Source organism: Crassostrea angulata, chromosome 10 (assembly GCF_025612915.1).
Source record: "Crassostrea angulata isolate pt1a10 chromosome 10, ASM2561291v2, whole genome shotgun sequence".
Classification (NCBI taxonomy): domain Eukaryota; kingdom Metazoa; phylum Mollusca; class Bivalvia; order Ostreida; family Ostreidae; genus Magallana; species Magallana angulata.
Window position 1 is genome coordinate 14,727,008 of NC_069120.1, and position 15,257 is coordinate 14,742,264.

At 32.7% G+C, this 15,257-nt stretch overlaps 2 protein-coding genes across 2 annotated transcripts; one reads left to right on the top strand and one right to left on the bottom strand.

The window, feature by feature from the left end:
• Positions 1-406: 406 nt before the first annotated feature.
• Positions 407-7,966, bottom strand: LOC128165320 (synaptogyrin-2-like). Its single transcript, XM_052829727.1, has 4 exons — positions 7,800-7,966; positions 6,463-6,682; positions 3,595-3,752; positions 407-3,201 (listed from the first exon to the last, which is right to left on the bottom strand). The coding sequence occupies exons 1-4, from the start codon at positions 7,905-7,907 to the stop codon at positions 3,001-3,003; spliced, it is 687 nt and encodes a 228-aa protein (XP_052685687.1). The 5' UTR covers positions 7,908-7,966; the 3' UTR covers positions 407-3,000.
• A 183-nt stretch (positions 7,967-8,149) lies between these two features.
• LOC128165319 (E3 ubiquitin-protein ligase ZNF598-like) lies at positions 8,150-13,840 on the top strand. The gene is made up of 6 exons (XM_052829726.1): positions 8,150-8,509; positions 8,707-8,943; positions 9,112-9,323; positions 10,063-10,286; positions 10,499-10,592; positions 10,712-13,840. Exons 1-6 carry the CDS (start codon positions 8,321-8,323, stop codon positions 12,750-12,752), a joined length of 2,997 nt encoding a protein of 998 aa, XP_052685686.1. The 5' UTR covers positions 8,150-8,320; the 3' UTR covers positions 12,753-13,840.
• Positions 13,841-15,257: the final 1,417 nt, after the last annotated feature.

The window sequence follows — 15,257 nt, forward strand, 5'->3', positions numbered from 1 at the left end:
TGCCACTGTTCAACAAGAGGAATAGTAGAGTACCAGGTAAATCCGAGGTCCAACTGACTTAATTTTTAACCTTACAGAAAGTAGAAGGTTAGTTATCTACATAAAGCAATAGATGTTAACAATTAGACCAATGCCTGGACATAACTAGTAGGCCAATTGACGCCAACATTATCTTATTGGTCCAGTGGGAGTGGGGTGGTGATGGTATAATTGTTGATGACACACCACATAATTTTAAGAAGTTTTTTAACCCCACCATTGTCCTACAATATTTTCTTGTTGATACAGAATTTATATCAAGATCAGCGATATATTACAAATGTAATGATAATCAATTTCCATACACAAGCTGCATTGGCTTCACATATCATGTGAATGTATTGGAATTGATAAGAAGAAAGCTGGGTCAATGACAATAAGTTTTACTGCAGTCTTAATAAACTAACACAAAATATTATACAGTGATAATATATATATATTATGCAATAACAGAATATGACATTTTGACAAGTTGGGTTTCATGTGGAAAAAATTGGATTGCAGATTGCACTTTCTGGCAAATAAAGGAATTTCCCAGTTTTAAATCAGGTTCAATATTATTGGTTTAATTCTATTTATACAATATACAATTTAAGCAAATAAAAAGACGTTTATAAAATTAAAGCCAGTATCTTTTTTAACCTGTTTATGGATAATTCTTTAAAGCTTATTTTAAAACAGTCTGTGAAAAATCATCAAAAAAAATCAAAATATCAGGTATCCAACAATGCCATCACATTAATTAGATTATGTGTGAAGAAATATAACAAATAATTTTTTTTAGAGATTTCTGTGTTTCCAGTAGACAAATTGACATTGATTTAAATTATCTCATTCAAGATGTTAAGCAGACAGAATAATTTTTTAACTTCATCACTTTACTCAGCAACAGTGAGGAAAAAAATCAAGTAAATAAAAAAGAATACATGTATTTTTAAAAACAATGGTCTGTACATTTTGGTTTACTACAATGAATGCAACAGTATGATTGCTAGGCATATTATTTGACTGAACCCTTGAAAATTTGGAAGATATCCAACATTACAAAATGTACTTTCTATTAACATTCTAATTAAACTCCGATACAAATCCAAAAAAAGAAAAGTATCCTAGCTAAAAACATCGTATGTATCTAAATCATTACTTACCGTATATATTACATGCAGAATTATCTATATCGGATAGGATAAATACAGGTTCGGCTTTTAAACAAATCAAAAAATTGCAAAAAGGTAAAATCAGTTTTTGATAGCACTGTTGATTGAACAGACATTGCTGACCCCTTACACAAATCACATTTAAAAAATTGGACTGATTGGCAATAATTTTTGTAGTGAAATCTTCATCATAATTAGGTGACACTTTCAGCATAAAATACAGGTCAAATTTGATCGAAATTGCCGGTTAGTTCAAGGAATTTCTCCTTATGAGAGTTAATTTCTTATCAAAGGGCCATGACTATGCTAACTAAGCCTGTCAGTTTCAAAACATGCAAGTTTGATTATGCCAGATTTTTCAAGGATTTCTCTTAGATATGGAATAAACAAGGACAACATTGTATGAACATGAACATTTACACAGTAAAACTTCAGTAATATAACCTACAACTTGTTATTTCACACAGTGACTCCTACCCATCAATGTAATACACAATGCTGTTGTAAAAAAAAACCCAAAAAAACACGTAACAAAATCCTTCATATACTGAAAACCTCCATTCGTCATTCAAGCAGCATAATGCATGTATATATACGGGTATTATCATAGAAATCAATGATTAAAAAAATCAATCACCACAACCCAAGCAAAAGAAAGAGGTCAAACTATTGGAATGATACCGAGTTAATATAAATAAAAAAGTATTAAATAGCAGTAACAAGATGTGTGACATCCATATATACATTCACACAACAGACTAAATTGTATTCACTTGTCCATCATCAAGTCTCCTCGTGATTTTCTTATGAAAATTACATAACCAATTCAAAGTTTGTGTCAATCTTGAACCTCTTATGTAAAAAAGATTGGCGAGTTAAGAGTATTCATAAAGCACGTATTTTATCAAATTTTTTAGATAGGAGAGAAGATTTTTTGAGATAATTACCAGTAGAGCTTTTATTTTTACCAGTAATTATAACCAAAAGCTGTCTACTTAATGTACATTTAGACTAGCTGTTCAATGTCCCAGGAACTCCTGAGGCCAGCTAGCATTCAAGAATTCACTTCACATGTTGTGTATAATGGTAAAATCATTTAGCATATAAAGTTGTTAAACACTTATAATGTACCGGTACCCTGTAATATTTACACAACTGCATCACTCTTAGTAATAATTATGGAATGTTAAAGTGTATGTAAGTTAATTAAAGCAACATAAATTAACTATTCCTGAACATCAATCATGACTTCTATATACATGTAGGGACCATAAATTTGGTATCAGTTAAAAACATTTTACACGTTCTTCATGTGCATGAGTACACAGCAATATTGTTTAAAGGACCTTCCATTTTGGGGCATATACAGTGACTGTAAGTTACACATTAGCCAATCAATATGTTACCTTTGTAGTTGTGTATTTGTAATGTTATGATATGTTGGAAATAAAAATGAACATTAAAACTACATGCCATCATTACTGACAGTGAGCTTGTTATGAGATCAAAAAAACCAAAACAAGAGTATATAAAGAGAAAAATCAAAAACTTGCACTTCATTCATGATATATCAAACACCAAAACATAGCAGGCAACATTCACAATACCGATATTGTAACAAATTCTCTTTATAAGTCAGAAGTGCTACACAGAACTGTGACTTTGAAAATTATCTATATGAAAAGCCGCAATAAATAACCTACTGCTATTCACATACTATTCTTCTACACTACCTTACACATCAGATATAGATACATTTATACTTGTGTCTAAATGTTTGTTTATTAGGTTATCTCCGCCCTTCTCAGTATGTGGGTTGTTGGAAGTCTGTAGGCTCTTTCTGAGTACCGCTGAAGGGTGGCTGCTGGTACGGATCCCCCGTTTCACTCCCTGGGAAAGAAGAGTATGGAGATGATTGGGTTTGGTCATCATAACTGCTTCTCTGTGCAAAGGTATCTTCAAATCCTTCACGATACCGCCTAACAGCAAAGAAAGTTATGCCTCCCTAGATTGATAAAAAATGATTCTTTATATAAAATATATACATAGCATGTAACATACTTTGTAACATCCAATTTTTCCTTCATCCTTCATAAAAATTTGTATTCCTTGAAATCCTGAAACTTAACCATTTTCATTTATGCATGACCATAAATTGGGCAGTCTCTCATCGAAATAGCCAGTAAGTGCAGGTATGATAAGGGTCTTACAATTAGTGCATGGTTTCAAGTACTATACAAAAACCTTTATTTGAAGTCTTTCATATATGCTGACATCTGAATTAAATTTTTATGATTAGGTTATTGGTTATAAAAAAAAAATTAAAACTATCATTAAAATAAAATATTGATTATTATATGTAAAACAACAAGAAACTTTGACATGGAATTGTACCTACCCAAGATAATATAGAGAAGAAAGAGAATGCTATTGCAGCTCGAATATTGTCATGCCCATAACCACTAGGTGCATAAATTGTAATGTCTCGAACATCTGTTCTTCTCCAAGCATCAGCCATGTAGCAGAATCCCACAAACCAAAGGAAGGTCCACAGTCCTGCAAAGATTCAGAGCCATCATCATCATCAAAACTACATTAGATTAAAAATATTTGATAACTAGATGTCACATGAATCCATGAATGCCCCTGCAGGCAGCCAATTAATTGTTTGTACAGAAGATTTTTGGAGGTTTTTATTTGGGAGTATATTTGTAGCCGAGATAATTGTCCAAAATCAGCGGACCAGGTCCAAATTTGAACTTGACCTGTATTTTTTGATAAAATACCTGTATATGTATTTTCAATAGTAAGAGTGTGCCAACTGAATTTTTAACCTAAACTGAAACCAATTCGAAATTCGCAATTTCAACTTTATATATACATCCCTTCAAAATCTAGAGCGCAAAAACTAAAAATTTCTTAAATTATCTACCGTAAGTTCAAAGGGGCATAAATCTGTCAAAAATCATCAGACCTGGATCAAATTTGAACTTGACCAGCATATTTTTATGTGTTTATATATCAAATTTGAGTTGAATGTTAACAAATGTTGTCGAGATGAGAGATAATAAACGGAAAGTAAATGATGACAAATGGACCAAATGAAGGAATGACAGAACACTACACTATTTCTCTATATGCCCCCCCCCCCCCCCCCCCCCCCCCCCGTCACTTGAGGAAAGGGGCATAAAAACACCAGTGCCTCATTTTAAGAAATAGGCATAGGGATCCCAAATTGAAATTGGCATTTCTTTAAACTTGCAGAAATATCCCGATCATTTACAAATTAGATAATAAATTGGATATTCCATGGAATCACAATTTTCAATCAATTTATAGCCTACCGGGTATTTACCAGTTTTACAACTCTGCCACTGTGAAAAAAAGTATTTAATTAAATTTAATGTAAAATATTAAAACAAAACACCAAAAGAGAAGCATTCTGTTTAACTGTTATGATTCTCTCCAATATCTTATAAACTTTCAAACCTGCAGTGACAGCGTTCAATATTAGGCGTTGGTTCGTCGACCCTGGTAAAACTAGTTATTCTATTATATAAAATTTATACGGTATTTTATATTAAAATCTAAATAAACTATTTACTTTAAACTATTTCTAATCATTTAAAACTCTGTTTTGTCAATCTGTTTTACCCGATATACTGCAAATACTTGCGAGTTGTGACAGACACCCACTAGCTGTGAAATGAACTTTATGAAATTTGGTAGGGAAAACAATGTAGCATTTTCTAAATGGTAGTTCTGCTACACCCTCAGCAAGAAAAAGCAAAACCTTCTCAGGATCTTAGTGATTTAAACAATGACTATGGTTATGGACAGAATAACTAATATATATCACTTATTTAGCTGCATAGATCATCATGGACATGTCTGAATAAAAGTCATAGATGAATTTAAAGTCTCTACCCCCCCCCCCCCCCCAAAAAAAGGTGAAGAGTAATTTTTCAGCCACCATTGCCTTGGGAATATTCATGTAGACCCCTTTGTCCAATAGGAAATAATTTTGAATTTCAAACACTGTGCAATATGATCACAAACATGTATTGTATATCATTCATGATCTGTATCAAGTCAAGATAGTATAAAATAACAAAAAAACATCCATAAATTGTATACTAGCTACTGACCAGAATCTGAGGAAAAAAACATTGATCTAAAGAATGTATGCTAGTGGCTATTGATTTTTCTTCCATGCTATGAGCATCCTCTGAGTATCTGGGAAATATTTTTGCTGCTTTGCGGCCCAGTCAATAAGTTAAACACTACAGTGGAACTACTACAAGAAAAGACCCGCAAAGACCTCTGTTCCTACAGACTGCTGAGCTTCAGTCATTGATTCTCTGGGTGTGAATGACAGTAATGTATTCATAGAAAAGTCTGTAGATGCAGTGGCCAATTTGTTGGATATGCTGGACTGTCATTTACAATTCATATCTGTTATCTCAATTACAGGACTGATTTAACCTTCAATCGATGAATGTATTAATGCTTAAACAGTTGAGAGTATTCTAGTTGTAGTAAAAAATGCAACAGAATAATCCTGCAAGGTCTTAATTTACATGAATTTACAAATTACATTTTTAACACATATCAATGAATATTCCAAAGATATAAATATTAATCAGTAAAAAAAAATTGGTAAGAAAAGAACATGGATGTTTTAGTAATACCTGTACATGTTTTATATACATATATGTGCAAGAGCATTAGGGTATATATTATTTAATGGTTGCATACATTTATTGCTTTAACTTATTATCCCTGTGAAACAGCAATATAAAATTAAGATGTTCATACATATATATAAACACATAGTAATCAAAGCACAAGTAGTCATTAAAATGAATAGCTGAATATTTCTTATTTTGTAAGCTTTCGTTGCTTTATGCCCACTAATGTATTAACTGAAACCTGAACAGTTATCTTGCTTTTCTCAGATAAATTTCTATTCTTCATTCTCATAATATCTTTAAATATTTCCTTTTATTACAAAAATGAATTCATTATTCACTGTCAATTTGTATTTTAGTACAGTATGGTACAAATTCATGTTACGGTAAATGTATTCTACCGGTAATATCTAAAGATTTTTTCTTCAATATGAAGTCTTAACTTTTGTTTTACTATTTGACTATTGTCTGGTCGTTTTATATTAAATCCATATATTAATAATTAACAAATTAGTAATTTCCTAAAACATGCAAAGAAGACCTCCACTTTATATTTAATCAGATCTATGTCTCACCTGATATTGCTAAGTCTGCCAGGACCACATACTTTCTATACTGCACACTGCTGATATTTTCAAAAGCAGCATCAAGAACTAAAAACCCTAGGCAGAGTAGAAAGGCAATGATTCCTATTCCTGTCCCATATCCACAAGCATTGGGATCATTGTTCATTTGGCAATTGTTACCATGCCAACCTTCTCCAAGTATACACCCAAAAACTATGACTGCAAATAACTGAAAGAAACAAATGTTTGAGTCAAAGTTGTTAACTGTTGTTTATATTTTGAATTTTAATCATGTCATGTCATAATGTCTATTCCAGGTTCAACAATATTATCACAAGGCTACATATTTCCTTTTTCACTATAGTAACTGTAACATACTTAAATCAACTAGAATTTGGCTCCTTGTCCTGGAAGTACTGGTAGATATACTCTCCACAAAACACTGATTGAAATCAAAATCTATACTAGCTGGCCTATCAATAATTTCAAGCCATATTAAAGTTGCCAAATTTTATATGTAACCAACAAATGAATTTTTTGAAAGGTATGAATAACTGAATATTTACCTTTCATTACCAAATTTTTTCATCCTTATACATGGGAAAAAAAATTAAGCTTAGATCAAGATTTAACTTGTTCATGTTATTTCTGTCTCTGTGCATGCATGACCTTGTCATAAAAAAATTGCTTCACATCTATGATATTGTTATGCTAAAAGCATTCTATTTTTGAATTTAAAAAAAAATTGTTTCATGTACAGCTATAAACCATTGTTAAAACATATAATAAATGTATGATTACACATGTTGAAAAATTATAACTTCTCGAATTTAGATGGATTGTATCACTTATAGGCCTATTGTAAAATGGGTAAAACATGCCATTGTACATTGCAAAATTTCCCTTTTACTACCAGACTAGTCACTACTGTGGTAAATTTCTTCATAAAAAGTTTTCACACACCACAGCTGTACCAATCATACCATTACAAGAAGATCTCATTAAATATCCTCACAATAAAAGTGGTTATAAAGCAGATTTTATAAGATCTTACAAACAGCTGATAAACGAAATGAGCTGAACAGCTGAAAAATTGTGTCCAAGTCACAATGTCACAAAATGATGATACATGCACCTAAATGCGTGAAATAGCAATTCACACAAGAGCTACACATATAAACGTAAGTTAATTTATTGAAGAGCATTATTCACAAATAGTTGCAAGTTTAAAAAGGCCATTATTTCCTTAAAATGCGTTTGTAACAAAGTATAAGGGAGATAATTTTATCGATAAACAGAGAAACATTGTATCGACTTTTTCACACTTTCAACGTTACATAGCATACCGTGCTTGCTATCCTTAATATGACCTGTGGTTTCTTGATGAATTGTACGGGATCAAAAGGGGCACCCGCCATCCCTGCCCCAAAGGCACCTCCACCTCCTGCAGACATATTTTTTTCAATTGCAGAAACACCACATACACACGATCACGAGGAAATGACGTCAAGTTTAATATATTCGCTATACAGAGTTATTGTTCCTTATAACATAATTTTTTTTCTTAGATAAGAAATGAACTTATAAGAATAATAAATGCACAGTTTTCGTAACTTTAAGTGGATACAATGACTATATTGACATTTTCATTGTTTTTAAAAGAAAAAAATTGAGACAACAAAAATTGATGACGTACTACGCTTATTGCACCATCAGGCAGAAAGAGAGACTACTGTTACGTTACGAAAGCTATTTTTGTCCGTTTTCGGTTATAAAATGTCATACACGTCACCAATAGGCATAGTTTGAGATCAGATAAGGACAAAGTCAGAACTTAAAAACTTCGTTACGGCACAAAACAGGACCCATGCCTAGCTGTGTTATGGATCATATTCAAAATCAAATTGACCATGATTTGTGCCCCGTTTGCCACGAGGCCGTGGATATTTTTGCCATCGGTCATTGCGATCATCCGATATGTTACCGATGTTCAACCAGAATGCGTGTTCTCTGTGAACACATGTACTGTCCCATATGTAGAACTGACTTAAATCAGGTATAAATAATATATAACCAACTCCTTTAATTTTGAACCTTTTTGTTAAAATTATTTATGTAACGTTTTAGAAAATTTATTGAGAAAATGAAAGCAAAAGTTCATTACACAGAATCTATGAATGACTAACAGTTACTGTTGAATTGTGTAGGATATTTTTTGATCTTTTTTTTTTTATGGAAAACTATTTCTTGTAGGTATACATGGTACACAAAAGACTGAAGAATTCTGACATTCCTCGAAAAGGTTTCATCCCAAATAGAAAGTACAAAATATTTTTTGAAGATAGTCAAATTCAGAAGAAGTTTGAAAAACTCAATGAGCATCGATGTTCTAAATGCAACCTTTTAGAAAGGAACCTAAAAGCATTGCAGCAACATCTCTCCAAGACTCATACCTTGTTTTTCTGTGCCCTGTGTCTGGAGCACTTGAAGGTAAAAATTCATGTTTTCTGTGTTTAATACTTTTTTTTTTTTTTAATGTACTTTATTTAGGGAATATAAATGAGGTAAATGCATATATTCTTTTACTGCAGTAATAATTCAATGGGTAATTAATTAGTTTGTACTTGGCATATACACATTTATTATTTATGTCAAAAGATATTCCCATCTGAGAGAAAGCCGTACACCCGACAAGAGCTAGCACTGCATCGTCGCCAAGGAGACAAAGATGACACCTCCTACAAAGGGCATCCTCTTTGTCGCTTCTGTGATGAACGGTACATGGACAACGATGAACTTTTCAAACATCTGAGAAAAGACCACTACTACTGTCACTTCTGTGAATCTGATGGCAGTCAGGATTACTACAGGTTTGTATTTTAATTGTAGAAAATCCTGTTTAATACAACTTAATGCAAGGGTGCTGCCATTTTTGATATTGTCTTAATGTAAATAATGAGTACTGGTGCAGTGATTTAATTCAAAGCATTCTATTTAATGTGTATATTACAAACTGAAATTTACCCAAGATACATGATTTTGATAAACTTGCACTCAAATTGGACCTAAGAAAAAAGAGTACTACTGGCTGTATATTAATTAAGAATGAGTTATGTTTTGCTAAATTTTATTCCACAGTTCATTGTCAAATTTCTTAATCAAATATGTATTGTGAAAATTGATAATTTTAAAGCATAACTTGCCTACGACACATTATGATGCTTTTGCTGCATGTGCAACATATATTTATACGCTTGATATTAAATCGAAATTTTGCACATCATGTTGACATGTGTTTTTTAAAAATAATATGTGTAATTTTTCTGGTTGAAATTAAAAAATAATTAAGGAATAAATTGAATTTCTACCTATTAGGTTTATATGTGTAGAATACAATGTATTACATTGGAGAGCTTACTCTGTTTTAAAGTGTAAACTGTCGCAAGTTATGTTACATGTATATAACATAGGTAGAAATTAGATTTATTCCAAAAAGAACTTGTTCTTTGATGCTCTGCACATAGCAGGACTGCAGACATTCTAGCCTGGCTTATAATTTTTTCTCATTTTGTAATACTATAGATACTTATATTGTGCTCTCTTTTCCAGTGATTATGCAGATCTTAAAGATCACTTCAAGGCTAAGCACTATTTGTGCGAGGAAGGAGACTGTGCCAATACCCAGTTCACACATGCCTTTAGGTCAAGGATAGACTTTCAAGCTCATCAGGCAAATTCGCACTCTCGTTTAATGTCAAAGACACAAGCTAAGCAAGCCAGGACTATTGAAGTGGATATTCAACTTGCTCCCAGGAACAGAAGAAGAGACAAAGGTAATACATGTATAACAAATCTATAGTATTGTGTTCTTGTTTTAAGCTTGATGTTTGCTTGTTAATTTATATTATCCATTCCCTTCAATTTAAGATAATCATTTAAGAACAATCTTTCTTTTCATATATATTTTGAATGAGAAAGCTATATCATTGCCCTGTTTTACATCTGAAATATGTGTAGTTAAAATTGATCTGTGTTTGTTTTGCAGGGATAGTGACAGCTGACGACTATGAGGAGGTGAAAGCCCCACGGAGTGGAGCACAGGGAAGAGGCCAGGGGAGATCAGTGAAGGAAAGGTTCAGGTAAGGCTTGGAATATATTGTCCAACACCTTAAAAGGAGGAACAAAGTATTTACCTAATCACAGACGTACACAATTCTAATAACAGAATCATTCAATGTCATTCTGTTTTACTTTGCAGGGATGAAGATATGAATCGTGCAATTCAGGCGTCTTTGAGTGTCATGTCTGAGGAAAAAATGAAGAAGACAAAACCAGTGGAGGAGGAGGAAGAGAGAAAAACACCTTCCCCGGATCTGTTACAGGACACGGAGCACTTCCCTACCCTAGGGAAAATGAAAGAGGAGGGTAAAACAGTTTTAAGATCTGATTCCCCTGCAAATGTAGACTCTGATTCAGAGAAATCCAGTCGGTCTCTAGCTCAGAGGTTGGCTAAAAATTCTAATCAGTCCGTGCAGCATGGAGCAATGGCAGAGGAAGATTTCCCATCTCTTTTAAATTTCGTAAAACCTTCACAACCAGAAGCCAAAGCTAATCCTTTGAAAGCATCGAAACCTTTACAGAATGCTTCCAAACCTATACAAAATACGTACATCGATGTATCAAAGTCGAGACCTGCAGCAGACGACTTTCCAAGTCTGCCTTCTAGTAAAGCAAATAGAGCATCATCTGGACCAAGTAATATGTGGGGCAAAAAGACAAATCCAGTTGGAAAAAGCACTAATATCACTAATTCTGTCTCAAGTAGATTACCTATGGAGGTCATAATGAATGATGGATCAGCCAACCAGAGTGAAATCAAGAAAGAGAAACCAAGAACCACTAGAAATCAGACATTTAACTCTGAAAATGATTTTCCCACCTTATCAACTGGGGTTGATAACCGCAATACCAATTGGTTAAAGAATGTAATGGACAGCTCTAAAAAGAAAGTGAAAAGTGAAAGTCCTATCGATTGGTTTGAAGTGACAAATGACCAGGATGAATTTAAGATTGAAAATTTCAGTGGGGATAAAGATAACAAACAATTAATTTCAGAAACTTTTAAAGAGACTAAGAAGAAGAAAAAGATTAACAAAAAGGGGAAATCTGGTAATGATAATAAGTCTGGTAGTGATGTTAGCAGTGGCACTGCTTCCTTGGATAATATAGCAACATCTCTACTTGGAACTCTATCAATAGAGCCTGAAAAGAAAAAAGTTCAGAAAACAGAGAAAAAAGTTCCAATCAAAGAAGATGTGCGTGTTGTCACTGAATCTGACAAATCACGTCAAAACCAATTTACCTCAGACTCAAATGATAAATTAGTTTCTTCTGTGAAAGAAGAGGCTCTTGAAGAGAAGGAATTTATTCCAGTGAAGACAACAGAGAACAGATTTGACAAACTTAATCATGTTGAAGAGTCAGACTTTCCTGCTTTGGAGCAAAAGGTAGAGAAAGGATTTTTGCCAGTCAAGGCAAAGGGGAAGAAAAACACCAAACTGGATTCTTCAGACTTTCCTGCATTATCTGCGCCTGTAAAAGGACCTCCTCCTGGCTTCGTGAAAACTAAAAGCAAGCCTCCACCAGGGTTTGACACTTCACAGACTCTTTCTTCTGGTCCACTATCACCGCCTCCAGGGTTTGCTGTCATGAAAGATCTCAGTCTGAAAAACTTGATGGATACTGTTTCTAATGGAAATGATGATTTCAGTTATGCAACAAAAACAGAGAGCTATCATTATAAAGAACCAGAGGACTTCCAGTCAAGAAACAAGGCACTAGTGATGAAAATCAAAGAAGTGTTTCAAGGGAATGATGACAAGTTTATCAAATTCAAGTCTTGTTCAAGTGATTTCAGGGGAGGAAATTTACCTGCTTTAGACTATTACAACACATGTCGTGAATTGATTGGAACTGCAAATTTCAAAGAAATCTTTTCAGAACTTTTGGTGTTGCTACCTGACATCAAGAAGCAACAAGAACTTCTAACCGCACACAACACGAGTGAGAAATCAAGACCCGGTGCCGAGATTGTGTTAAATATCAGTGGTAAAGGAAGCACTGCTCCATGGAAGAGCCCGAACTTTGTTCCATGTCCCACTTGTAGCCAAATTCTTCTACAGGAAGATCTCAATCAACACGCATCTAGTCATGCTGTGGATACAGATTATCCTACTCTTAGTTCTCAGGTGACCTCCTCTCAGGGACCTGGCTTAAGAGCCTGGATCAAGGCCAGTTAATTAAGTGAAAGATTGGAGCTGGATAGATTTCCAAACTACTGGTTGTTATATGCAATGTTATATCACAATGTAAAGTGTGAAATCAATTTCAACAGATTTTTAATCATGATTATACACTGGTAGGGTTACATTTTGAAAAGAGTAGAAAATTTCAAATTTTATTTATTTTGTGTTTTTAAAAAACACTTGTACAAACATGAACAGCAATGTAAGAATTTTATTTGAAATATGATTAATTTAACATATTATTCCATATTTGATATTCGACCTATTACTGAAGTCTCTGTAGGCACATAGATATAGAATCCGTTTTACTGTTCATGCTGTTTGAATTGACTTGTATCATCTTGTACCATTTTGCAAATTGTTTTTTTTATTCAGATACATGCATCTTCCTTCAATTTCAAATCAATGAAGTAAATTTATGTTTTCTGATTGTTTGAATTGTTACCCGTACTCTGTTACCTCCCCATGAATAGGTTTATATATTGAACCAATTCCTATTTTTCCTCCCCATGAACAGATTTATATATTGAACTAATTCCAATTTTTCATTAATTGTTTTGTGATATGCCTAATGTACATTATAAGTTATCCTTTCTTTGTCAATATCCAAGGAAAAGTTTTCATATTACTTTAATAAGAAAAATACATTGGAAAATAGTTCATCAGCACCACAGGTTTCATGCTTTCTCTGTTTGGTTTTGTTCCCTTTGGTTATTGTGATAAATGAAATGTAGAACTTATGTCTCAGATAGCTGTATACAAGAACCTCAGTCAGCAAATGTGTAATGCACATATATTGCAATATATATGTATTTTAATTAATCTACAAATTTTCGTTCAATAAACTGGTGTGAAGATTGATGTCCACATGTTTTAGTTTTACAACAAGGATTGTTATAGTGGACTAATGCTTGGATAATAATAATTAAGTGTGGTGGATTTCAGATTTTTAATTTGTGCTCTTCTCTTCAAAATTCTTAGACGTGTCACCATTATTCATTCATTAATCTGGTGGTCAATATATTATGTCACATGCTCCAAAGCTTGTAGAATGATAATGAATTAAATTCCTTGATAATTTTGTATGTGTTGTTTCTTTGACCTTTCCTTTTTAGCTCCCTCAAGCTGAAAACAGAAGTGAGCTTTTTAAGGAAGGAGTCTTTTCACATTTTCGACTTGTCAAACGTAAATTTGATTAATTGTTCATTAAATCAAGATGAAAGGAAATTAAAATAGTATATTTTTCTTTCTTTTTTACTATCATACAACTTGGCATACAAAAATGTAATCAATGTTTAGAATGGAACAAGGACTATATTTTTGGCGTAATATTGGCGTAGGAAAATATCATATGTTGCGCAATTCAGAATTGCTGCAGATTATATATATATAATGAGTCTGTTTTAGCATTTTAAAAACAATAACAATAATGTTGGATTTTTTTTACTAATGTGAACTAATAATATGATACTTGGGTTTCAGAATATGTTTTTAAAATATGATTTGCCTATCAAATAACAATTTTATTAGCTTTTTAAAGCGCCCATTCTATACATTGATTTTTGTGAAAAAATCACTAAAATCAGTTTTTCTCTCTTATGAAACGGTCAATATATTAGCTTTTCTGTCAATATATATTTTTGTATAAAGTCTTCATAATACATAAAAATTAGAAATATTTTATTATTGGAAGCATAAAAAAATAATCAAAATTTAAGAAATTAGAGGAAATGCGGGCTAAGCAATATCAATTTTAGTATAAATATTTATTCCAATTTAGTAGTATAAGCTGATAGACACTCTCATGGTCTATGATTTCATTGAAGATTTGAATCTTCAAATCTTAAACAAATGTCTACAGAACTATAAAGAGCTACACTTATTTTTATCACTCTTTACGTTGAGGAAAAAGGTAGTGACCTTGACCTGACCTTTATCCGAAAACAAAAAGGTCAAATTTAATTAAACTGATAGAATCATTAAGTAATATGATCCGTTTGACTGTGTCAAAATTTCATGCATTTCTTATTATAAGAAGTATGTTTGATAATAAAAAGACTCCTTCCTTAATTCACTTGAGTCATTTAAATGACCTACTGCTATAAATCTGTCTTAGTCGATATACAATTTTACATTTTTAGCTTCTCCTTGAAAACTACAAGGCCCATTAACATGCCCGGGACCTCATGGGCAGGACTAAATGTGCAAAAAAAAGGGGTGTGGCCATCTTGTATAATGCCTTTTTAATCACTCAGAACAGCTGTTGAACTGCGTAGGTACAGATTTATTTTGAAGATTTAAAAATCTGAAATCTGAAAAAATATGAAGGGGGTTAATTGGTGTCCTCTCTGCAACGAACCATTTGTTGAGAAAGCTTATTCAAGTTGTAACTTTGTCTCAGAGTAAGGTACCCTATTCTTAAGGTCAAGATCTAGTAAATGAAAGGTGCCTACAGATTCATATATTGAACTTTTAAATGCTTTTTCTGTACTTTCACTA

What these genes read in the sequence shown, in the direction of transcription:
- LOC128165320 (XM_052829727.1), bottom strand. Translation starts at nt 7,907, where the DNA reads ATGTCTGCAGGAGGTGGAGGTGCCTTTGGGGCAGGGATGGCGGGTGCC. An exon ending in GGCAGACTTAGCAATATCAG is followed by an intron (nt 3,753 to 6,462) that starts GTGAGACATAGA and finishes GAATCTTTGCAG; the next exon opens with GACTGTGGACCTTCCTTTGG. An exon ending in TCTTCTCTATATTATCTTGG is followed by an intron (nt 3,202 to 3,594) that starts GTAGGTACAATT and finishes TTATCAATCTAG; the next exon opens with GGAGGCATAACTTTCTTTGC.
- LOC128165319 (XM_052829726.1), top strand. Translation starts at nt 8,321, where the DNA reads ATGCCTAGCTGTGTTATGGATCATATTCAAAATCAAATTGACCATGAT. An exon ending in GGCAGTCAGGATTACTACAG is followed by an intron (nt 9,324 to 10,062) that starts GTTTGTATTTTA and finishes TCTCTTTTCCAG; the next exon opens with TGATTATGCAGATCTTAAAG. An exon ending in GAACAGAAGAAGAGACAAAG is followed by an intron (nt 10,287 to 10,498) that starts GTAATACATGTA and finishes TTTGTTTTGCAG; the next exon opens with GGATAGTGACAGCTGACGAC.